The 26,023-nt window shown below is 49.5% G+C and overlaps 1 protein-coding gene across 1 annotated transcript; it reads right to left on the bottom strand.

The window, feature by feature from the left end:
- Nucleotides 1-640: 640 nt before the first annotated feature.
- UBE2G2 (ubiquitin conjugating enzyme E2 G2) lies at nucleotides 641-25,607 on the bottom strand. Its single transcript, XM_084754311.1, has 6 exons — nucleotides 25,454-25,607; nucleotides 16,184-16,219; nucleotides 16,048-16,093; nucleotides 5,285-5,403; nucleotides 3,140-3,280; nucleotides 641-2,200 (listed from the first exon to the last, which is right to left on the bottom strand). The coding sequence occupies exons 1-6, from the start codon at nucleotides 25,494-25,496 to the stop codon at nucleotides 2,088-2,090; spliced, it is 498 nt and encodes a 165-aa protein (XP_084610437.1). The 5' UTR covers nucleotides 25,497-25,607; the 3' UTR covers nucleotides 641-2,087.
- Nucleotides 25,608-26,023: the final 416 nt, after the last annotated feature.

Genomic DNA, 26,023 nt, shown 5'->3' with positions numbered 1-26,023 from the left:
GGGATACCCCAAACACCTAGGGCAGGAACAGGAGCACCACCTGGAGCCAAAGCCAGGCTCAATCAGTGGCTGGGAGCTACATACCCCAGGTAGAACAGGTGCCAGCATCTACCCACAGCAGCGCTGTCCCAGGAACCAGAGCGACAGAGAAGCTAAAGGCTGACCCTCACCAGTGTCTAACGGAGAGCCAGGGCTCATTAGTAGTTCGATTCTGAGGCAGTTTCAGTGGCGACCGCACTTCTGCAGTAGCGCTTCAAGAATAAGTCGCCTTCAACCCCTCAGTTCAAGAGGCAGAGGCAGCCAGGGTTCAAGTCCAGCCTGGTCTACATAGTGACCACAGTGAGAGCAAGAAGCAGCTATGTGAACTCGAAGCAAAGTACCTTCTGGTGCCTGCTGGGGACTACCTTGGACCCCTTGCTCACAAAACTGCCCCACACAGTTAAGAGGTTAGCAAACACAACAAATGCTTCTCATCCGAGTTTGCAGGCTCCCGAGTCCTGCCACAGGCCAGGAAGGACGTCCAGTCCTGGACACATGTTTCCTTCAACATAAGCCTGAAGAGAGCACTTGGCACCCTCCACGCCAGCTCTGGAAGGTGACCCAGGCTCAGGTTCCCAAAGATGAGAGAACACAGGAGAACTGTGAGGATGGGATATACAATTTTATTTAACAGCAATTAAAGTCCACCACAGAAGAGGGACACCAGAGACTTTTTCCCGTTTAATAAATACAAATGAATAAAAATACTTTGTTTTGTAAAGAAACTGCCTCTCTTCCTCCCCCACTTGCCAGGGAGGCCTGAAGGTGGCAGCATGCCCTGTGGACACCGCACAGGCTCATCTCCCAGCACAGACCACTTCTTTACAGAGAGGGCTTCATCTCAGTGGCCTACAAATACTATTTTGGTACAATTCCCTTCCCCTGCACCTCCCAACACCAGACTCTGCTGCATTTCAAATAGAAACAGACACCCCTCAGAGAAGGAAAGCAGAAAGGCCCCTCCAGGTGCCCAGCTGTAGCCCCAGAGCTGGGAACTGTTAACACCACGAAGCATGCACAGCGCTGGCCACTGACATGTGGGCAAGGGAAAAGCAGATACTGTGCAGTGAGATGGGCTGCACACCCCACGGATGAGCGGCTTTTAAAAATAGAAACTCATGTTTAAGTGTAACCTGTTTAGAAAAGGCCAAGCATCCACTTCCACTGGAGATCGGTTATTGCTTGTGGGGTCTGCTCGGGCACTGTCGCTCAGCAGCTCCTGCTGTGATAGGCCCTCTGCCCCTGGCCAGCACCACAGGCGCTTTCCAGCCGTCCAGGTCAGAAGGCGCACCTCTGCTGAGCACCTGGTGGCAGAGTCCCTTCCAACCCAGACAGTGAAGAACACTGTGACCCTAGAGCTAAGCCTGGTGCAACCACAACGTATCCACACAAGCCCCAGGTCAGACCCACACTACAGCTCCCAAGTCCCGGCCTGCGCCAGTGCGCCAGTAACTCAGATACGGGGGCCACCAGGAAAAGCAGCAGTCTTGGTGACCCACATCCTCTCTTCCCATAAACCCATTTACACAGCATCCCCTGGAGGGGGCTACAGTGACATCTGTGATGCACACAGCAAGCCTCTGTCACCACGCCAAAGGCAACCTAGGCTTGTAAGTGCAAAGTGTCAAAAGAAGCTCGAATGCTTCCTGTGACACCTGGGAACTGAGAGGCAGGGACAGCAGGCCCACACTGCTTTTTCCAAGGCCGCATGCCCTCAGAAGGAGCAGCATCGGTACCCGCCGTCCCTGGCAGATGACAGAGGCAGGCCCCCAGCACTGCCGGAAGGAGCAGAGCTGAGGACCCCACGGCTAGGAGAGGTAGTGAGGACAGCCTGGAGCCCTCCCTGAGGCGCGGCAGGAGTCTTGCGCAGCGCAGCAGCTGTCAATATTCCAGTCGTGATTTCAGAGGAGCTGCCTGTCTGGGGTGGAAAGAAAGGACCAATAGGTGCCGTGCTCTGCAGTTGCCGGTGTTGGTGTCGGCATGGCAGCACTGTTGCCAAGTGTTCGGAGGGCAGCACTGGGCTGCACAGTGTGCACACGTGTGTGGCCTCAGAGCCCTAGTGACTTCTGTACGATCTGCTTGGCTATCTTGTAGAACTGCTCCCGGTCATCCCGCCACATCTTGGAAGCATCTACGTTGGCTCCACTCTCATCATTGGGCTCTGAAAAGAAACGGAACCGTGAATAAAGGGGAAGCAGCTCCACTCACCTCCAGAATACCACGGCCCTTTCAAGGGTCATTCTGGGTTGCAAAGTGGACTTCCAACAAACCAGGCCTTCTGCCTGAGGAAGGGAGGCTGGAGACTGGCACAAACAGAGCACCGACCCCTCACGTCAGTAGCTCCTCCCCACCAGCAACCTGGGGCGCCTGTCTTAGGGGAGAGGAATCTCCTTTTCCCCCATACCCCAAACTTCTCTTGCCTGAATCCTGCTCCCTCTGTACCTCCCCAGACACTGCGCCCTGTGCTCAGGTCAGCAATACAAGTCCTCACACACCAGCTGAGGGAGTCTAGGGACCTGCATCCTCCAGCCCCTCCAAACTCTTGTGGCCGGGAACATAAAGTGTTGGAGTGCAAGGCTGAGCAGTCATATGCTCTGCTCCTATCCCAATCCCAGTGCCCACCAGCTCCACACAATGGTCTTTCCTAAAGCACAATGCAGGATGTGGCATCAATGTACTGCCCAGGGCTGCCCATAGGCTCAGTGCCAGGACCCCAGCCCTGTCCAGCTGACCCTTAGCCCCAAATGCCTTTCCCTCCCCGCTCCCTTGTCAACTCCAGTGTCCCAAATCATTCCAAAGCAGCCAAGAACAGTGTTTCTGCAGGTCGGGTTCACCACACTGACCAGTAATTGCCGCTGGGTTTGCAAGTTCCTTGAAGGTATGAGGACCTCACACTGGAGTGTCTGTTGCATGGACATTATAGCCTGTACTGTGACACTCAGTGGGGCCCCAACAAAGCAACAGATCAGAGAACAGCAGACGGTGGACAGCAGCCTGCTGGCTGTACTGGCATCTCTCCGTGCTGCATTACACGTGGACGCATGCTCACCCACAGGAAAAGTACAGACCCGGCACAACAGAAAACAACGCATGGGCTCACCTGCCAGCATGCTCACCACCGAAAGCAGGATCTTCTCTACGCTCTGCACAGGGCTCCACCGCTCAGCACTGCTCTCGTAGCCCATGGGATCATCACCTGGGGCATGCAGGATGGAGATGCAGACTCTGCCGTCAGGATAGACTGCAAAAAATGGAGGCGACCATATCAGCCCAGAGACGGTGTCACTGTGCTGGGGAAGCTCTAGTCAGAGGCCTAGCTGTGTGGACAATTCCTGTTGGCACAGATCTCAGAGGCTGGCCAGCAGCAGGCCAGACCTGACAGGGACTGATCAGGTCCTGTAGCCACTGACAAGATGATGAAGAGCCTTCAGAGGGCTCTGCAGAGCAGGTTTTAGCCATCCCTACATCAGTTGGCAGGGCCACCCCCACAACCAAATCCATGTCCACATGGCCAGAGCAGAGGCAAGGCTACTGAACTACTTAAGTGCAGAGACCAGGGGGCATATAGTAGCATACCCAGTTCAAATTTATTTTCACAAAATAAAAAGACATCCATTTGGGCTGGAGAGGTGTCTCAGTGATTAAGTGCTCTTCCAGAGGACCAGAGTTCAATTCCCAGCACCCACATGATGGCTCAGAACCAGCCTTAATCCTATTCCAGGGGGTCTGACTCAGTCTTCTGGCCTCTGTGGGCACTATGAACATGTTGCACAAAAATACATGCCAGCAAAACACCTGTACACATACGATAAAATTGAAGTAAATTTTTAAATAAGTAAATGTTTTATTTTTACAAAATAAATATCCTACTTGAATTTCTGCTCCACGGGCAGTAAGATCAGGATTACCAGTGGCAGTAAAAATAGCTTACAAGAAGGAACACTGTCCTAAATGCCATCATTCAAAATGCAACACACTGTCTCATTTCTCTTATGTTGAGCATGGGCATACATGCATAGACTTGAGCACTTGGGAGACAGAGACAGGAAAATCAGAAGTTCAAGGACATTCTGGATAATATGAACCCTTTATCAAGGGCTTTATCATTCAATTTTCTTTTGGGTATAATACCCACTTGTAAAAAGAAGAAATCATCATCATCATCATCATCATCATCATCATCCCAATGAGGGAACAGTCACTGACAGTATTATTGTGCCACCTTCCAGACACACATGCACAACTGTTCCCCAGAGATTAAACTCAGAGCACTACTGAGTGCTGGCCTACTTCCCAGTCAACACAGCACAAATACCCCATGACCATGCCACCCCTACAGATTCTTTTTTTTAAAAAAGATTTATTTATTTATTGTTATGTATACACTGTTCTGCCTCCATGTACACATGTAGGCCAGAAGAGGGCATCGGATCACATTATAGATGGTTGTGGACCACCATGTGGTTGTTGGGAATTGAACTCAGGACCTTTGGAAGAGCAGGCAGTGCTCTTAACCACTAAGCCATTTCTCCAGCCTCACCCCTATGGATTCTTAACTTGGCTGCAGTGTCTACATCGAGTCTAACTACAGCATTCCCTTAACTTCTTTTCTTTTCTTTTTTTTTTTTTTTTCTTGCTTTTTCGATACAGGTTTCTCTATGTAGCCTTGGCTGTCGTGGACTCACTCTGTAGACCAGGCTGGCCTCGAACTCACGGATCTGCCAGCCTCTGCTTCCCGAGTGCTGGGATTAAAGGCGTGCGCCACCATGCCCAGCTCCAGCTTTTTAATGCACACGAGTGCTTTGCTGTCTGTATGTCTGTGCACCACATGACAGCCTGGTTCCATAGAGGCCAACAGAGAGTATCAGATTCCCTGGAGCCTTGGTTGTGAGCAACCAAGTGCTTTGACCCACTAAACCATCTCTCTAGCCCAATTCCAATTTTCCACCATTGAAAATGATACTGTGACAAAGGCCAATGTAGGGCACAAAGCACTCAGGGCCTGAAAGTTCTAGCAAGCCCAGTAACACAGGATGGCCATTCACACATTCCCCCTACTCTACACTAAGCTGACCTTTCAAATGGAAACCCTGGTGCTCACAGCACAAATCATTTGCCACGTTTAAAGCTAACAGCCACTGCAGAAATGGCAGAGTACTGGCATGCTGCAGGCATCTGCAGGACTGCCCTGCTCCTTCTTTACGAGCAGCACTGTTGCCCGTCAGCCGCATGCACCCGCACTTACTGTTGGGATGGAACATCTCGCAGGTGAACCTCATCTTCGGAGGACTCAAGGGGTAGTCAAGTGGGAAACTCAGGATGGCAGGAAAAACACCAAACTCAAAGCAAGTGTCTTCAGGGCCCCTGCAAATGAGGAAATATAAACATCCACAATGCCGGTCACGATGCAGAGTGGGAGAAGGATGCGATCCCTGCTTAAAAGGCACATGGGAGACCTAAAGGAAGTGCTGCTTCTCTCTCACTGCAGAGGCCGCCCGTCCCTCTCAGCCGTCTTACACCTGAGGTACAGACAAGCACAGGCAGCACAGCTCTGCACAATGTTGCACCTTAGAGAAGCTCAAGCATGTTGCGGGTCCATGAGGTCCAGCTCCTATGAGGATCACGGTGTGAATTTTGGCAGACAATAATCCTAAGTCTCTGTATGCAGAGATGAGAAACCAAGGACTATATTTCAAATGATATTTTGAAATTTCAAGTATGTCAAAGATGTGGCTTTTGTTTTTGATTTTTGTTTTTTTTTAGTTTTTCGAGACAGAGTCTCTCTGTGTAGCCTTGAACTCAGTGATCCTTCTGCCTCTGCCTCCTGAGTGCTGGGATTAAAGGCGTGTGCCACCACGCCTAGCTCCAGATGTGGCTTTTATAACCTTCAAACAGATAGGGCACACATGTGATCCTTAACAAGCAGCCAAGGCCACAGCAACCCCACCTGGCCCTAAGACTGCAAGCTACACTGGCCGTCTCCTAGCATGTACACAGCAGGAGCAGAGCAAGCCGTTGCAGAGAAGTCCTGCTCAAATCCTAGAGCCTTGGTGCCGACTGAGGCTGAAGGAGGGAAGTAAGATAAGGACACAGCCAGAGGCCAACTCCTCCCTTCCATATCTTACTAATATGATGCACATCAGCAGTTCAAATGGACATGATCAGTGCCTGGCGTGGTGGCACAGCACACCTTTAATTCCAGCACTCGAGAGGCAGAGGCAGAAGGATTGTCGTGAGTTCGAGGCCAGCCTGGTCTACGAAGTGAGTCCAAGATTGTCTGAAGGAATCAGGCCCTGCACACACCAAAGCAGGCGTGGTGGCACACACTTGTCATCCCACACTCCATCCACTTTCTAGGCACAGGCAGGAGGATTTAAAGTTGGAAACCAGCCTGAACAGCATAGAAAAGACATCTACAAATTAAAATACATGTTTAAGAAAACAAACAGCCCTGCCTCCCTGTGACAGTAGGTCTCAGGCACAAAGAACACCCCACAGAAATAAGGGCCTAGGTTCCCACAGGCAGGAACCATGGTAGATCCTACAGTTCCACAGAGAGTCCAAGACACTGCACAGGAAAAACAAGAAGAGATTGATTCAAAAGCCATCTTTACTTACCTGAAAAGATTTTCTCAAAGTACAACTTATCTGGGTGTACTGGTGCCTAATGTCTAGGGCAACCGGGTCTACACAAGATCTTGTCTCAAAATAAAACAAAACAACAACAACCAAAGCAGGGCGGGGTGGAGAGGAGGGTGTCAGCTGCTAAGAACACACACTGCTCTTGCAGAGAACCAGAGTTTGATTCTCAGCACCACACATCGGGCAACTTGCAATCACCTGTAACTCCAGTCACAAAGGATCCAAGTCCTCTGGCTTCTGTGGGCCCTTGTGCATATGATGTGGACAAACACACACACACATACACTTAAAAATAATAAAAAATAAATCTGAGGGAAGCAAACATGGGCTGAGGTAAATAGCTCAGTCTACAAAGTGCTTGTTATGCATCATAAGATGCAAGACACAAGCTCCAGATGTCCTGTGAACAGGCCAGGGTGGTGGTACAGGTTTTTGAGCCAGGAACTGGGGAGGTGGAGCCAGGGGACCTCCTCTGCTCCCTGGCCCGTCAACCTCACCCAATCAGCAAGGCCCAGGCCAACGAGACCTTACCCCAAAACAACAAGCCAGACAGCTGTCCTGATGAAGGCCTGAGGTTGATCCTTGGCCTCCCCATGCATGCAGCACAGATCTGCATCTGCACACATATATGTGTGTACATACATGTATACATACACACCTCACACACAAATGAAACACCTCCACAAAAAATGGCAGTACAAATGTGTTTAAAGTTTTGATAAAGTGTATTTTAGATTAGTGATACATAGATCTGTAAACTACTACCTGCACTATTTAACTCTACAATTAAGAGAGCAAGACAGAAAAAAAGCTTTAATTTCGTTTGCAGTCACACCCAGAGCTTCGAAAGAACAATGCAGTGTCTTGTTAAGCCAAATTTTTTCAGTGACAAGCCCTGACTCTGGAAAGCGATCCTGTGCTACTTCAAAAACAACAGTGAATCGTTCTTGTGCTTGGAGGGATGACACGCTGCCTGACAGTCCCCTGAGGTCCTGGCAGAAGGCCAGGGCAGAGGATGCCCTGGGAAACAGCAGCATAGCCAGCCTCCTTCACAGGGTGTGGCCCAGCTGAGTATTCCTCTGTCATGCTGCAGAGGCCTGGATGAACCCTGAGCTTTCCCTCCTAAGTCAGATCCATCTAGCACTAAGGCTGGGTAGCTGCCACCTATCAGAGCTCCCTAGCCTTCTGAACTAAGGCGGTCAAGAGGATTGCTGCTATTTTACTATGGGGCAAAGCTTGGGGGTGGTACACAATGTAGTCCCTAAAACTACAATCAGAAGGTTGAATAAACAAAGACACCATCGTGGAAGTAACCCTGGCAGCCAGGCACGGTGCTGCACACTATTAGTCCCAGCACTTAGGCAGGGGCAGAGAGGCAGAGGCAGGGAGGCAGGGAGGCAGAGGCAGGGAGGCAGGGAGGCAGAGGCAGGCAGACCTCTGTGAGTTTGAGTCCAGCCTGGTCTATATGTAGAGTTCCAAGCCAACCAGGAGTACATAACAGAGAAACCCTGTCTCAAAAGGAGAGAGCGAGACAGACGGAGACACGGTCTGACTGACTAAGACAAAGATAGCCTGTCGGGCATCGCTATGGCTGGCACCTCTGAGTCTAGAGTGAGAAAAAATGGGTAGTGTCCTTGGAATGACTACATGGCATTTGCTCAATGCTCTGATAACAGGTCTTTGTTTCTCATAATAGGGCTTTCTTTAAAATTTTAAAAAAAAGTCTACTGGATTGTTCATAGCGTCAGAAGCATGACCCAACATTTCCTCAAGTGCGCCCACATCTTAAATAGCAAAGCTGTTTGTGAATACTCAGGCTTACTACTGGTTTAAACTGGGGTTTCCTTCTCTTTTCCAGCACGACTGCCACTTGAACAGGTATGCAGGTGGCAGACCGTGTGCAGGGACATGCCTGCCAGGGGTGGGAAATGCCACAGAGAAGCTCCCCACCCCAGGACAGGGAAACAGAACCAACAGAGCTTTTGGACAAGTGTCATTCCATGCTTCTGGAGGCAAAGATCTCACTCCAAAGAGCAAGAAAGAAAATGAAACACCCAAAGCATGCGGCAACTCTGGTGTCTACCAACAGCTTCCCCTACTCACTGCAAGCATAGCTTATACTTCCCAGCACACCATCAGAGGATTGTGTTATAACCTGCTGCCCCTGGGATGCCTAGCGGCTTCACTGCTTCTTTGTCTGTGAGAGAAACAGATGTGGAAGGCGATGATCAGTGACAGTCATTCCGGCCCCAGCGGCCTGCCTAACCCAGCCTGCTCTCCAGAGCTGCCTCAGACCACATCAGCAACACACCAGTAAACATGGAAGTGCAGCCAGAGCATGCCTTTCATTTTTTCATGCTGCAAGGTGAAGTCTGCGCTGAGAAGGCAGAGGGCCAGAGCGGCCTCCTGATGCTGTTGGAAATGTCAGAGACACTGCTTTGCTGTTCTCGTCATGACGAGACATCACCACAGACAGCAGACTGTCCAACGCCACCACAGCTGATGAGGGCCCTCTTTTTGGAACTCAGAAACAGAACCAAATTACTAAAAATTCCTAATCTGCACAGAAAGGCTGGCTGGATACACAACATATAAAAAGTGGGCAAACACAAACACCCTCCCCTACAGCCTGTGTGTCCCTCAGCAAACCCCAGCACTGTGTGTTCCACTCCACAGTTCAACAAAGGCTTCTCCCAGCTGCTTCTACCTCACCGGGGCCCAGAACATGTGATGAAGGGGCTGCACCCACCACACACATGGCCACACGCTGGGCTGATGGGAGTGGCTGGCAGGGCAGCAGGGATCATCAGAAACTTGTCTGCTCCCATAATTTAACACCTTGCTAACAACAGGACAGCACAGTAGGAGGCTGTGATTAGGAAAAGGGGCCACATGCACCTCTGCTGTCCTAGCATCTTGGACAGACAGGTACCCCCCATCCTTCCATAGTGTCTAAGACTCTTCCACTGTTAGAACCGGGGTGGTAACAAACAGAGTTTGTTCCCTATTACAATTTCAGGTCAACTCTATCCAAAGGAGTCAAAGCCACATCCTAATGCCTTTGCAATAGAGACATTGCTAAAAAACTTAAACCCACTCGCACTCTACTGAAAGGCACCGAGGCCGGGCATGGCGGTGCACTCCTGTAATCCCAGGACCTGGGGAGGCAGAGGCAGAGGCAGGCGGATCTCTGTGAATTCGAGGCCAGTCTGGTCTACAAAGTGAGTCCAGGACAGGCAAGGTTACACAGAGAAACCCTGCCTTGAAAAACAAACCAAAAAAGGCACTAAGCAAGTCTGCCAATTGTAAGAACTTCACAATGAATTCTAACAGAGGATCACCTGCCTAACATCAATGACAGCCTTACTCGTATTGGAAAAGATACAAAACCAGACAGCAAAAAAGCAAGCACCTCCTTCATCCTGGGTCATTCCCTGAGACAGTGAGCAGTGTGGCTCTGCATCGCTCCTGTGTGCAAGTGCACAGACCCTAACAACAGAAGTGGGTTGCTTCAGAGTTAAAATTGTACCGCGGTATACGAGTGATGTAATGAAGCTCTCAAGGCTGAGAGTCTGAAAAGCCTGAATAAACAAACACCCACACTTACAGACCCGAGCACAATGTTATTCAGGCGGCAACATTCTACAAACTGACTGATGATTCAACAAAGCCCCCGCAGGAGCACTGCAGGAAACGACATGTGTATGGAGACTCGCGGCACCTGGAACAGCCTGCAGTCTAACAGAAAGAACAAGGCTGCAGGGCGCACAGTTGCCAACTGTAAAACTAAAGCTACAACAGCCAGACGCTTGGCACAAGCATGAGCACAGATCAGTGAACTAGGAAGTCTACAAGTGCATTATGGCTGTATTAATTTCTGACAAAGATGCCAGGATTACTCAATGGGAAGATTCAACGAAAGCATCTGAGGCAAGTGGACAGCCACAGGCAGAGTGAAGGCTGCATCTACCCTTCGTTCCATATGTAACACTAAGTGAGCAGGGTCAGACGGAATGAGCAGGGCTCCAAGCACTCCTGTCAACCAGACAAAGCCTAGCTCCCTGGAAGGTCAGCCTGGGTCTGCCTGTGAGGGTTGATCTGGGTCAGGTTAACTGAGATGGGGAGACCTACCCTAACTGCCACATAGATGAAAGAAAGAAAGAAAGAAAGAAAGAAAGAAAGAAAGAAAGAAAGAAAGAAAGAAAGAAAGAAAGAAGGAAGGGAGGGAGGGAGGGAGGGAGGGAGGGAAAGTTAAGGGCTGGAGAGATGGCTCAGTGGTTTAGAGCCCTTGTTACGCTTCCAGGACCCAGGTTCAGTCCCCAGCACCCACACGGTGGCTCACCTTCCTAATTCCAGTCCCAAGAGAGCCAATTCCCCTGGCCTCCACTGTATCACATGTGGTACATACACATACATGTAGGCGAAACACTCATACATAAAAATAAAGCTTTAAAGGGGGAGGGAGGTTGAACAGGAGCATTTATCACTCTCTGTTTCCGGACTATGGAGGTGATGTGACCAGCTGCCTCACACTCCTGCTGCCATGACTTGCCACCATAGAGGCTATACCCTCAAACTATGAGCCAAAAATAAACTGTCTCGCTCTCTCCACTGTGGCTGGCCTCTGCCTCCCGAGTACTGGGATTAAAGGGTGTACAACCACCTCCTGGCAAACCTTTCTCTTTTAAGTTGCTTTTATCAGGGTATTTTATAGCAATGGAAAAGTAACTAATACAGTTATCAAACCTATGAAAGAAAAGAGGAAAGAAAGCATCTAACCTTTGGGTATCTGACACTAAGGCACAGTCAACCACAGCGAGAGAAGTGGACAGGTGGCTCCATGATTTAAGCACTTGCTGTTCTTGAAGAGGACTGAGTTCAGTTCCAGGAACCCACGTTGGGCAGCTCACAATCACCTCTAATACCAGCTCCGGGAACCTGAAGTGTCCCCCAAGAGCTCCTGTACTGCAAAGTCCTCAGCTGGTGGTACAAAGAAGCAATCAGGTTACCAGGGTTCTAGGTCATCACTGGGTGACCTGAGTATGGGCTCATGGCTAAACAGGGTGTTAAAGCGCTGGAGGAAACGGGCGTACTGTGAAGGGTGTGTCCTGTCCCTGACTGGCCCTCTCTTCCCTTCCTGCTTCCTGGCCACCATGAGGAAACAGCTTCCTCCTGCAGAGGCTCTCACAAACTGAAGCCTCTGGAACCACGAGCTAAGATAAATCTTTCCTCAGACACTGGTTTTCTCTGGTATTTTGTCACCATGACAAAAAACTGACAACACAACCAATGGCATATCTACATGTACTCACAAGGGCTCAGGTATCAAGGCCCCCAGTGCTTGAACCACGCACAGATATAGAGTGACAGGCCACGCAGGCAGCGTGATGGCGGCCAGCAGTACCAGGCTTCCAGTGTCCAAAACTACCAGGGACAGAGGAGGCCTGGAAAGCAGCAAGAATCTGAGGGTGGAGAGCCCCCCCCCCCAGTCACCTCTAACAAGCTGCAGGGTGAGACAAAGCCGCAGGAGGACAGTTAATTCCCTGGTAATGTTTTAAGAACATCTGTAAACGGCCTCTTGTTTGTGAAGGGTCTGGAACAGGACCAAAACCCACAAAGTCACTACATTTTGAAGCAGGGGAATTCCATACTAATGCAAAAGCCTTATTTAAACACAAACGTGCTCTCCCAAAAATCAGTTCTAATTACTTTTTAAGACAAGTTTTCAAAATATTTGTTTAAACTTATACTGTTTATATAAAATTAGTAATAGTTAACTCAACAGACTTTTCACAATGTACTTTTAAAAATCCATACCAGAGAGCTCAACTGTTCTTTAATGAGCTTCTAAGCCCATCTACTCTGGACACATCAGCCAACACCTTCCAAGTATTATAGCTCGTGGGTGCCCTGACCTCTGCAGGCCTCCTACAGCACGCGTGCTGCTGTGATGGCATGTGAGCAAGTGCAGGTGTGTCTGTGTTGACACAGGACATGGCAGATGAAACAAACAGGTCACACATCAGTTCACACACATGATCACCCGCTTCTTTAAAAGCAAACAAGGCCTGGGGGTATGGCTAGAAGCCCAAAGTCTGATCCCAGCACTGTAAAGCAAGTGAAAGAGAAGTAAACAGAACTCCACCTGACATGCCCGCAGCAGTGACTGGCCTGGGGCAGCGCTGGCCACAGCCCCGCATCATCCCACAGGAAAGCAACAGAACCATCCCCCTTGTCTGGCTTCACCAACGTCCGATCTAGTGACCAACAAGTCCAGAAATGATGCCTAAGTTTAAGTAACTCACATTATACAATACTGTCGAATTTTCTGGATATTTTGTTGTTTGTTTGAGACAGGGTCTCTCATATAGGCCTGGCTGTCCTGGAACCTACTTTGTAGTCCAGGCTGGCCTCAAACTCAGAGATCCTCCTGCCTCTGCCTCCTGAGTGCTGAGATCACAGGCCTACACTCATCCAATTTTCTATTTTACTAGCTCTTGTTATTACTGTTACAGCCCAATGTTCCCAGCATCCAGCAGAAACATGGAACAGATCCCTCAAGGACACAAGGCACAACTACACACAGACTCCAGAAAACTTAGAAAAAACATGACATAGCTCAAGAAATTAAGCTCTGCCGGGCAGTGGTGGTACACATCTTTAATCCCAGCACTTGGGAGGCAGAGGTAGGCGGATTGCTGTGAGTTCAAGGCCAGCCTGGTCTACAAAGTAAGTCCAGGATAGCCAAGGCTACACAGAGAAACTCTGTCTCGAAAAAACAAAACAAAACAAAACAAAACAAAACAAAAAAAAAAGAACTTAAGGTCTGACAAACATTAGGCCTGCTGTGCTTTCTCTAGGGAGTGGAGAAATGATTTAAAACAAAATTCCTCGCTTTCATGCATGGTCTAACCTTCACAGGGAAAAATTAGCAGTATTTTTCCTAGGCCAACCTGTAATCTTTAGGAACTAAAGTGCCAGGTCTGTATACCAGCACCTCAGGGAAATAAGGATAAACTTCAAAACCTTCCTGGGCCCCAAGAATGAGTTCAAGACCAGGCTGGTGAACTTAGCAAAACCCTGTCTCAAAATTAAAAATAAAAAAGGCTTGGGCATAAGTGATGTAGTCAGTGTTCTGACAGCACGCACATGGCTCTGGGGATGCAGGGGCAGGGGTGGGACAGCACCAATGTGCTGTAAGCACAGACATATACACAAATTCTGCCTTACTCAGCGCTCATACCTGGCTCACCAGCCAAACCTCTTTCCCTACCCAGTCCTCCAGAGAACTTCTCAAGCAACAAAATCCAACTGAATCTAACTGAAATTTTCACTCACTAATGAGAAGCTGATTACAGAGTGCAGGTCCCTCACTTTAACCTTACTTCACTTTCTTGTACATCTAAGGTAGAAAGAAGAAAGTTAAACAGGCTGAGTCTGGACCAGAGAACACTCTAGACTCAGGGTCCCTCTGTTTCTCTTTCCCAGCCACATGGCTGTAAGTTAAATATCATGGATCTAGACTGGGGCTAGGAGCCACATGCTTGCTTTGGAGTAAGCCCCACTGCACTCAGGACCGAGAGCAATGGAAGGCCTGCAACCAGAGAAATGAAACCCAGCGGAGGTGTGGGGAGGAGAGGAGGACAACAACAGAAGGCCTGGCTTTTCAAGTCTAATGCGGCTCCGTCACTACTGCTCTGAGGACCCTTCTCCTACTAGAAAAGCCACCTATACCATTTGAAGCTATCCATCGTGACCAGTGCATATTATGGGATATACTTATACACTGATAAATATGCACATATACTGTTTTGTTTAGATTCTGAGCATGGTTCCCGGTTTCTAACCCCTTCCTCAGTGTTTAGACAGACCGCCCAAGCCGGGCCATAAAGAAACACTCTGACTTAACTTTCCCCGTGACAGGTGCCAAGAGCCTGGGCTCATGACCTTGAAGAAGTAATATACAAAGAGAGGCCAAGAGAGTTGACCAGACAGGCCAGCTGGGCTTCCACACCGGCTACGAGAGTAACATACGCTGTGAATGGGCACCAGGGAACGGAGGTGGCGGCACTGAGGGCGGGGCCTCTGGAGGCAGCTCACGGGAGGGTCAGCAAGAACCCAGCACGTGCCACAATGCACCACAGGGACCCCTGCAGACCCTGCTAGGCTCTCTTCACTGACTGATGTTTGTGTGCTTCTAAAATCCCTTTATAAGGGGCTGGAGAGATGGCCAAGAGCACTCGCTACTCTTGTAGAGGAGCCAGGTTCAGTTCCCAGCACCCACATCAGGCAGCCCCAACTGTCTAAAACTCCAGCACCAGAGAATCTGCTACCCTTCACAGGCACCAGGCACACATGGTGCCTGGATACACATGCAGCACTCTCTAGAGACTGTAAACGTGAGTGGACTGTTTCAGGGAGCTGCTTCACTAACAGAGTTATAATGAACTCCAACTTCCGGGTAGTGAGGAGTTCCAGACACCCAGACTTAAGACTAGGCCTGAAGAGAGGTGTCTTGGGGACAGAAACCTCAGCCTGCGGGACCCGCCCCTCTCCAGGTAGACAGTGTCGTGACTGCACTCAATCAAAGCACACCAAAGCTGCTCTGGTGGAGAGAAACCCCACAGCTCAGGGACACACAAGCTTTCTGTGTTGTCTATGGTGTGAAAGCCAAGAGGTAAGTAAGGTACTGTTTCTTCTTAAGGGCATCGTGCATTAAGAGCCACCATCATGGCTGGGTGGTGGTGGCCCACGCCTTTAATCCCAGCACTTGGGAGACAGCGGCAGGTGGATCTGAGTTCAAGGCCAGCCTGGTCTACAGAGTGAGTTCCAGAATAGCCAGGGATACCCAGAGAAAGCCTGTCTTGGAGGAGAAAAAAACAAAACAAAACAAAAACAAAAACAATGGACTGTAGAGATGGCTCAGAGGTTAAGAGCACTGGCTGCTTTTCCAAAGGTCAATTCTCAGCAATCACATGGCAGCTTACAACCATCTATAATGAGATCTGGTGCCCTCCTTTGGCATTCAGGCATACTTGCAGAAAGAACACTGTATATATAATAAATAAATAAATCTTTAAAAACAAAAAACAAAACAAATTAAAAAGTTAAAAAGAAAAAAAAAATCTCACAATCTTGAAACTACCCAGAGCTAATATTCCCACTAAATCCTTTATTGGTTCTAAGGGAACAGTAGCATTGCCTTCAGGTCCATGTTCACCTGGCTTCTGCCCAGAGAACAGATGAAAGCTACAAGGCCCAGTTTGGCCCAGTCAACATTTCAGAGTAGACTCTCTTAGGTCTAGTTTCCAATACAGCATGAAAAAAGGGGGGGGGGGGGAAGAGTAATTCACACAAATAACTTACATGATCAATGCCTCCCATTCAAAAAAATTCTCTTCATTCATGGGGCCTGCAGGGAAAGAAAAAAATAGCACGTCTTAATTAGAAGGCAGCTTTGGCAATTGAAAGAAAGTCATAGTGAAGCCCCCAAGCCCCTTACCTGCCACGATTCCTTCTGGAGGGTTCAGGGTTAATTCTATAAAGTTAAAGAACAGAGCCATTACCAAACAGAATGTATATTACATTGTCACTTAGCAAAGCACTTCCGTGAACCGTATCAACTCTAGAAGACCGAGTACACGTCTTCCTAAAGGTGGCTCTCGGTCTGCAAGTGAGCACCCAGGCCTAAAAGCAGCATGACTCTGTCTGCTCTTCATACCAGTAAAACATGAAACCAAAGCGGGGTAGACTCCTCCCCAAAGTGCTCCCACCAGTTCCTCTGACAAATGCTCACAAGTCTAAAATGGGATGTTTTCTAACTAAATGCATTTGCTAACATTTTAAGAGTTGGCACAGACCTTTCTGAAACTGACAGAGCAGAAAGTTGAGGCCAAGCTCACGTTGCAGGAAGACTGACAACCAAGTCTACCACTCTCTAGGTCAGCTTCTGATTCTGCCACCACCCTGCCAAAGCTCAGCCACCCACCCATGCTGAGGACAACAATGGCAGGTGAGCCCACTACGGAGTCAAGCTACTGTGGCCAGAAGCTGCTGAAGACCACGTGTCCAGCACTGCTACCAGCTGACATGTCAACTCTTGGCACCGTGGTTTTTATGTGTGTCATGTTCTGGTATAGGGTCTGTTGCTGAGAGTCAAGGGTTGAAAGCAGGGTAGTAGTACTGGGGCGGGGACATGAGGTAGGTAGTGTGTGACACTGGGTGTATGACACCAGAGCAGCTGTTACAGAAGCAGCTAGCTGCTCTCTAGCTTCCTGCTTCAGGTGTGACCACAGCCTCATGTACGATGCTGCCCGGTGACTCCACACTGTGGGGCACCTATCACCCTCCCACAGGCCCTGATCGTATACTTTAAAATCCAAAAATGTGAGCTAAAAAATAAAAACTAAAACGAATTTTAAAGGCAGAGTGTCCCTGTATAAAACCTGGAAGGGCCTGGAATTCACTATGTCCAGGCTGGCTTCAAACCTGCAGCTACCCTCTGGCTGCTGCCTCACAAGTGAGAGATTTATGTGTGCACCGCTGTGTCCAAGTGAATACTTAATAAAGTCCCTCGCATTAGATGTAGCTGAGGTAATGACCAACGGATGAATACAACATGTGGGAGCAAAGGTCAAACCTGTGGACACATTTGGGAAAATGGCGAAAGAAAGAAGGCAGCACCCACAGTAGGAAAAGCCATAACACAGTAAGAAAGAAAACAGGACAGAAAGCACTCTGCCATGAGCCAGGGGAATCAAGAAGCCAGACAGCAAGTACATAAAAGACCTGCCAGAGCCAAATGGTGGTCTCTGAAAAAACAAGTTAATAAACTCTGCCAAGTAAGATGAAGGCAAAGGGCAGAGCCGGACACAAAGAAGCAGGTCATCCAAGGAATCATAAGAAGTGGGAACCGGTCCAAGTCGCTATGAGGTCAACATCCATATGGGAACTAGTTTCCATACATGCGCAGTTAAGAATGTGAGTCTTGCCCAGTGGAAACTCTGAAGAGGAAAACACGGACACAGCCGTGGACGCTCTAACAGGAGCACAGCTAGATGAGTGGAGTTGTCTTTGTTTTCATAAAACAAACCTTAATTTTACTTTGAAAGGCTTCATGGCAGGGCGCACCTCCGTTAGCTTATTCATGTCCACTGGTGTTTTGCCTGCATGTGTGAGAGAGTCAGAGTCCCTGGAACAGGAGCTGCGGACAGTTGTTCTGGAAGAGTAAGCAGTGCTCTGAACCTCTGAGCCATCCCTCCAGCGCCAGGGAGCACTTCTTACTGTGTACCCTCTGCCCCTTGCAGTATACTGGGCCTAAGAAGGTGTGGAAAGAGGATGTGGAAGGAAAAGAAAGGGGGAGAAGAGGGGAAGGAAGGGAGGGAGGAATACACAGTTTTGCAAGCACATCCTGTCATGGACACACTCAGCACACAGGGAACCATAGCTAAGCCTGCCAAACTTTCTTTTTTGGGGTTTTACACACTCCCAAAGGAGACTCAGGTCCCACAGCACGAATCGCTCAGTCCATGCGTACTTTGGTACGTCCTCAATTTTGTTCACATGAAGGCAAGCACACCATTTCCAAGGGTTGGGATGCCTCGCTTCCCAGACGCTCGCTCTACTGTAGGAAAACCTGCAAAGGTAAAACTCAATGCCAGACCATCTCGGGGGCCTCTAGCTATCACCCCAGAAAAGGAAAAGAAGGATAAGTTGAAAGACATTCAACAGAGAGCATCATTATGGAAAGGGCCATCAGGTGACAGTTCTAGGTGCCAAGCCTGAGGCCCTGAGTGTGATGCCCAGGACACACGTGATGGAAAGAAAGAACTGAGTCCCACAAGTTGTCCTCTGACCTCCACATTAATGTCATAGTATGTGCACATCCACACCCAACACACACAGTAAGTAAACATAATTAAAAATACTGATGGGGGCCGGGCGTGGGGGCACACGCCTTTAATCCCATCACTCGGGAGGCAGAGGCAGGCAGATCACTGTGAGTTCGAGGACAGACTGGTCTACAAAGCAAGTCTAGGACAGCCAGGGCTACAGAGAAATCCTGTCTCAAAAAAACAAAAACAAAAACAAAATACTGGTGGGGGAAGGTGAGTGAGGGGCTGGAGAGATGGCTCAGTGATTAAGGAGAATTCACTGCTCTCACAGGGACCCAAGTTTGGTTCCCAACGGCTAACAACTGTCTGTAACTCCAGTTTCGGGGCATTCAATACCATCTTCTAGCCTCTGTGGGCACTGTGTTCACGTGGTGCACTTTTTAATACATGTGGGCAAACACTCATAAACATAAAGTAACAATAAGATTTTTTTAAGTCTACGAAAGAGAAGGCAATATGGAGAACGCCAGGCAAGGAGAAGGAGCGCGAGTGCGGGACAGACAGACGTGTACATACTCCAGGAGGGAAGGGGGCCAACATGAAGGACCAGGAAGCTGGGAGCACACCCCGCAACACACCTCTACCATCTCCCTCTGCAGCTCTTCACAGGAATAGACTGGGATAAATGACAGAACCAGCTTGCCAAGCCTTTTCTACACTCAGCCATCTGAAATCTAGCCCAGTCACCCCTGATCATAAGAAAACACTTGACAGAGGAGGGAGGCCGATTCTGAGCTGCTAAGATGTGGGGGTGAGGAAGAGGCACAATGTTGTGGAACAAAGGGTACCTAGATCACAATGTAGGAGAGCTGTATTCTGTGTAGGAGTCGCCTCTGGAACGTCGTGTGACACTTTTCCCTTAAAGGAGGTCAAGCCTAGATCTGGAGACCAACAATTTTAGAGACCTAAGCTCTGCGAAGCCAGCGCTATCTCACCCACTTCGCTATCCAGCAGTGCCACCTGCTGGTCAGTGGTGAACTGCAGGCAACGGCAGACAGGCTTCAAAACAGTGTGTATAGGTAATCCACATACAAAACCACAGTTCCACATTTATTAATAAACACAAATTACAGAAGGGAAACAACTACCAACCATATCAGAAATTTCCAAAAGCCATTTCTTGAAAATGATAACTTGTTTTAAAAAAAAAACTATTTTTCTTAAAAGCAGCTTAAGAAATAGCCAGTGCACAAACAAAACATAAATTTGTTCTTAAATTTGGTGATTACATTTATAGAAGCCTATCACACTGATGCACTGTAAAAGCAAGAAAAGGTGGTTGCAGGTTACTCCTTCAAGAAACTGAGAAAATGCAAACACCACAAGGTCTACAATGGGAGTCCAGGGGCCACACCGCCATGTCCCGCACACGGCACAGGAAGCTCCAGGACACGCTGAATGGGGACAATCAGATGGAGAAGCAACTACAGTCCAAGTGAGGTCACTGGGCCAGGTCCTGAGCCAGCCTGCCTGTGTCCTCACCGAGGCCGCGGGAAAACAGGTCCGTGCCACACTTGGTCTACAGAGAGAGCTCAGGTAAGTCAGGGCTACAGAGAGAAACCATGTTTTGAAAAACAAAAACAAGGGGGGAGGGCAGTGCTTTACAACCTAAGGAAATAAACAACACGGTTTTAAAAATAAACTCTCTATATGTTTCACCAAAATAGACAGATGGTGAGTAAGTTCAACATGACCCAACGCTGGCAGTCACGAGAGAGCTCCAAGTTAAGGCACAGGGAGACGCAACACAGGCCGGACAGGACAGAGGAAAAGTTACAAACAGCAGAGCAGCAGAGCACTGTGCCAGCGAGAATAGACAGTGACATCACCAAACAACCGGGTGGTTCCTTTAAAAACTAAACAGCATTTATGCAAGAGAAACGAGGGCACATTTCCACAGAAAGGCAAGTACACGATGTTCACAGCAGATCCTGTTGTCACAGCCAGAAGTTGGCAACTTCCCAATGGTCGACAGGAAGCAAATGTTTAAACTGCGCAACCTGGCCGTGCTTTCACTCCACAGTAAAAAGGAACACCGCTGGGCTGGAGGGATGACGCAGCAGTTAAAAGAGAGGACCCATGTTCAGTTCCCAACACTCACATGGCAGCTAACAACTGTAACTCTAGCTCCAGGGACCCAACTCTCTCTGGCTTCTGCAGACACCAAGCACGCACATGGTATACAGTCATACACACAGGCAAAGATCATACACACAGAATCAAAATAAAACCTTTACGCCAGGCGTGGTGGTGCACGCCTTTAATCTCAGCACTCAGGAGGCAGAGGCAGGCGGATCAGTGTGAGTTTGAGGCCAGCCTGGTCTGCAAAGTGAGTCCAGGACAGCCAGGGCTACACAGAGAAACCCTGTCTCGAAAAACCAATAAATAAATAAATAAAAACAAAAAATAAAATAAAAATATATATAATAAAATAAAAATAAAACCTTTAAAAAAGAGAGGGTGTCACTGCTCCTTTATCTGTGGATATTCAGTGTCTACAGAGGTCTGAAAATATTAAAATATCAGTGGAAATTCCCAGAAATAAACAATCCATCCATTTTAAATGGCTGTTCAGAGAACTAGAGTGTAGTCTCACTCCATGCTGCCCAGCCCAGCCAGGACTTTCAGACAACAGTTGTAAGGACCTGTTCTACGTCATCACTCGATGCTATGAAGGTAAGGGAGCACTGACCAACACCGGCAGCATCAAGGACAAATCTCCACACAACGATGCTGAGTGCAGAGGAGCCTGATACAGAAGTACCAAGACTACAGCGAGTGCCAGCAGACCAGTACTGCCTGGGAGGGGGCAGCGAGAAAGGGGAGAGACAGATGGATGCCGGGGCAGGGAACTCTGAGGATGTAACACACTCGAACATTTAGAATCCTACAGTCAAGGCAGAAAAAAAAGCCAACCTGTATAAAGCCTGCTGGAGACAGACACTTCACAAAAAAGGCAGAGATGGCCTGTGAACATGACGTGGTGCTGTCACCTCCCTCACAGGCATCAATAGACCCACAGGACACTGTCTAACACCTACCACACAAGATGAAGACAAAAAGCTAACGTCTAAGTGAAAAGCCTAAGCAGCGGGTCCCTTAGCTATGGCGGGCCATGACACACAGTGAGAAATCCCCAATGGAAAACAGTAGCCTGTCTGGTACAGCTGGCTGCTCCTTCAGCTGCTCCATGGGTCTGAATTATGGTCCAAAGGCAAACCTGCACATGTCCACCAGGAGACTGTCAATAATGCGCACAGCCACAGTACTTGCAAAAAATCAAACTGCAAATAACTTCAGGGTCTACAGTAGCAGGTCAGATGGATTCTAGTTTATTTATAAAAAGAAGTCCACTCAGCAAGGAGAGTGAGCTGCGGTCACAAGCTTCCAAAGAAAGGAAATGGACACAATGCTGGGCAACAGGTTCCAGGGCAAAAACACAAAACACATACGGGTGTATCCGGGTGGCACGAGCCTTTAATCCCAGCGCTCAGGAGGCAGAGTGGGTCTTTGAGTTTGAGGTCAGCCTCGTCTAGAGGGTGAGTTTCAGGAAAGCCAGGGAAACTCTGTCTTGAAAACCCAAAATAACAACAATAATAATTTCTATTAAGTTCACAGACAGACAACAGAACACCATACACTGTGTAGCGATAAAGTGACAAATATAAAGAAAAGGACAAGAATGCTAACTTGGGGTGTTGGTCGTTCCTGGTGGTGTTGGGCAGCAGATGAAGAATCTAAGTCACCGGTCATGCTCTATTTTGTAAGGAAGTGATCATGGACAGCACACTACTCAGCTGGCCATTACTGTACCAAACCCCTGAGATAGTCACCTTACAGGGAGGAAAGTTTTGGGAATTCCAGTGTATGTCTGAATGCCTACTTATGATAAGGCAGCACATCATAGCAAGGAGGGCCAGGGATGGCCAGGAAACAGAGGGGAATAGAGGGACCTGCAGCCTTCCCGTGTGTGTGTGTGTGTGTGTGTGTGTGTGTATGTGTGTGTCCGTGTCCTCTGGGGAAACAGCTTTGCTCTGCTTCATGCACCACTATGATGCACCGCATCCCATTCAAGCCCAAGGATGACTCAGTGGTGGAGACACTTGCTGCCACGCCTGCCACCCTGAGCTCACGATTCCCAGGTTCCACACTGTAGAAGGGACAGCGACTCCTGCTGGCTGTTCTCACTTCTGCGCATGCACAGTGGCACTCGCCAGCCCCCACGCGTAACTACACAAACATAGCTGCAATTGTAAAACAATCTCCAATCTACCCTGAATTGGAAAGTGTGACACTGTCCGGAAATGGGGTCTCAGCAGACATGCGAGGTTTAAATAACGAACATACTAAGCTGAGCCCTCAACCAGTGACTGCTGAGTTTTCAAGCAGAAAAACTGAATACCAACACACCCAGGGTAAGAGGGCCACAGGAAGTGCAGGAGAAGTAGGAGTTACACTAATGCGGCTAAGGAACCCAAGGCAGCAACCAGCACTCTGGAAGCTGAGGAGCAGGAAGGACCTTCCCCAAGAGCCCACCCTGCCAAGGACCACAGCCCAGGCCACAGGTGGATCTGTGACTCTACCTCCACACTGTGAGACGGTCGCTGTTATATAAGCTATTCAGGTGGTGGCAATGTTCCAGCAGCCCTGGGCCACAGCTCCCTGTGTCTGCCAGTCAGAAGCTAGGCTGTGAGAATATATAAGACCATGAGAGCACATACTGCTCTAGCAGGGGAACCAAGCTTCATTTCCAGCACTCATATGGGGGGGAGGGAGAGAAGGTAGGCTTAGCAGGGTGCTGGTGGCGCACACCTTTACTGCCAGCACTTGGTAGGCAGAGGCAGGCAGATCTCTATGAGTTTGAGGCCAGCCTGGTCTACAGAGTGAGTTCCAGGACAGCCATAGCTATATAGAAAAACCCTTTCTTGGAAAAAAAAAAAAGGGAAAAGAGGAAGAAGAAGGAGGAGGAGGAGGAGGAGGAGGGGGAGGAGGAGGAAAGAAAGTAAGAAAGAAAGAAAAAGAGACAGGCGTGCCAGTAACCCCAGAGTTGGAGGCAAGGGTGGAAACAGGAAGCTTTCTGGGGCTAAGTGGACAGCCATCCTAGTTGAATTGATGAGCTCTGGTGTCAATGACAGACCCTGTCTCAAGGGAAGAGGGTGGGAGGTGACAGAGCAGGGCATCCACTGTCCTCCTCTGCACGCTCAGGAAAGGGACTTGGGCAAGAGTGAGTGTGAGAGCAGTCAGAGTTCTTTGCTTGAGCGCAGGCAAATGGCTTTGTGTCAGTGATTCAACTGCCTGTAAAATCAGGGAGGCTAAACAACCACAGGGCTAAAGAGATGACTCACATTGTTGCTTTGGCCTAAGACCCAGGTTCTAGACCAGCACCCACACAGAGGCTCACAACCAGCTGTTAACTCTAGTCCCAGGGGATCTGATGTCACCTTCTGACATCCGCTGGCACCAGGCACACACGTGGCACGCTTACCAACATACAATCAAAACACTCAAACACATGAAGTAATAAAATGTAAAAGTTTAAACAATAAACCACACCCAGGGTCGTATCACCTCTAAATCTACACTACAATCAGGTATGTACCAAACAACACCCCAAATCTACCCACTCGCTAGTCCCACTATGAACGTGTTGCTGCTGAGTCTGAGGCACAGACTCTGAGTCTGTTAAACACAGAGAGCACAAACCAGATGCTATGCCACGAAAGGGACGCTCAATGGGACTTTATCGAGTTGCAATGACATGGAAAAAACCATCCCTCACTCTTCATGGTTGGTAATTTTCTGTCACTGTTGCCACAGTCTTAAAACAATATCCATTGATGACCTCATAGTTTCCATGTGTCAGTGGCCGGGGCCCAGCCAGGGCAGCTGTGCTGTTTCAGGACTGCATCCCAAGTCCATTCAACTTGCTGGCACAACTCGGTTCCATATGGCTTCGCGACACTGGCTGTCAGCCCGAGGCCACCCTTAGCTCCAGGCCCCTTTTTCTCTTCCAAACAGCCACAGCAGGTGGAGCCCTCTCTTCCGTGACCAACCCCCTGACCTCCTCGGCAGCCCTCTCCTTTTAGGGTCCACTCTTTTCGGCAAGTTCTTTCCCTCTCTCAAACTTAAGATGAGCCATGACCTAAGTGCAAACTAAGTGACACCATGTTTGAAATAATGGTTGAGGCTTTTTGTGAGGGCAGTAGATGGGGAATAAAATTTTCTCTAATGTGAATTCCCTTGGGAAATAAGTTCAAGAAGCAAAGCCGGGCAGAACTTAAGACCCTGTCCCAGAGCTTAACTGCTGTTCCCTTCTTTTTTGGGGGGGGCGGGGGGGAGGTAGGTAAAAGAGATGATGTTTCTCAATCTAGAAACCGGGCTGAAAAAGTAAAACAGAGAAAAACACAGATCCGGATGAAAGGAAATGGTCCTCGCACGTCCCCCCCCCCCGCCCCCCCGAGCCTCTGTCTGAGAAACTTTGGCTTGCTCCAGCAACTCCCATCTGCAGCGCGGCCGGAGGTTTAAGTCGTTGTTTTGCTTACTTTCAACTTTCTCCCCAAACTCTTCCCTACCTCACGACCACCTTACAGTGAGCACCGCCCCACAGCATCAACTGTCGGGTGGGCAGATGCGCGACCCATAGGGGCTCAGGGATCAGGCAGAGCCATGGCCGTGTTGACCGATCCCGCGTCTGCACCCAGGGCCTGCCCCGCTGCAGCCGGCCAGGGAGCGCAGCGGCCAGCGACAGCCTGGCCTTCCGCACGCGGTGAGCCCAGCCCGGCCCCGCACGCCCGCATCGCGCCAGGCCGTCCCGGGCCGGTGGACGCCGAGGGCAGCCACGGGGAAGAGGACGGGACCGCGGACGCCGCCTGACTCACGCTTATACTCGGCCATCAGCCTCTTCAACGCCGTCCCCGCCATACCGCGGAACCTGCGTTCAGCAGCCTGGCCACATCCGCGTCGGTCCCGCCCGCCTGCTCCGACGCCCACGGCTGCTTCCGGGTCGCCGCCTCGGGCCAGAAGTGCGTCCGGGGCGCGCGCGAGTGACGTGGCGTGCCGACGTGTGCAGGCAGAAGCCGGATGAGGTTTTCCTGGCGCTCGCGGTTTCAGGACTTGGGCTGACGGAGCTCGGGTTCCAGAAGCTTCATGGCTGGCCCCCAACCCTCAGCGCCGCAGACCGGGCTGGTCCTTGGAGCCTTCCTAGGCACGGTGGCTGCGCTCAACGGCTTGCAGCTCGTCCTGTGGTCTTTCTTTAGCCTTAAAAAAAATCCTGCAAGGGCTAGGACGCGCCCCACAAATTGTTCCCGAAATGAGACTCAGTATCTTTTTTTGGTTTTTTGTTTGTTTGTTTGTTTGTTTTTCAAGACAGGGCCTCTCTGTGTAGCCTTAACTGTCCTAGACTCGCATTGTAAACCAGGCTGGCCTCGGACTCACAGGGATCCACTGGC

Source organism: Acomys minous (genome assembly GCF_964271855.1).
Source record: "Acomys minous genome assembly, chromosome: 13".
Classification (NCBI taxonomy): Eukaryota; Metazoa; Chordata; class Mammalia; order Rodentia; family Muridae; genus Acomys; species Acomys minous.
Note: the sequence above shows the minus strand (reverse complement) of the source record. Positions and strands in the feature narration are given on the sequence as shown.

Bases quoted from the DNA above. Each gene is read 5' to 3' on its own strand.
- UBE2G2 (XM_084754311.1), bottom strand. From the start codon at position 25,496: ATGGCGGGGACGGCGTTGAAGAGGCTGATGGCCGAGTATAAGC. The intron at 16,220-25,453 runs GTGAGTCAGGCG...TTAACTTTATAG, and splicing joins GCTGATGGCCGAGTATAAGC to AATTAACCCTGAACCCTCCA. The intron at 5,404-16,047 runs GTAAGTTATTTG...CCTCATTTGCAG, and splicing joins GAATGGGAGGCATTGATCAT to GGGCCCTGAAGACACTTGCT.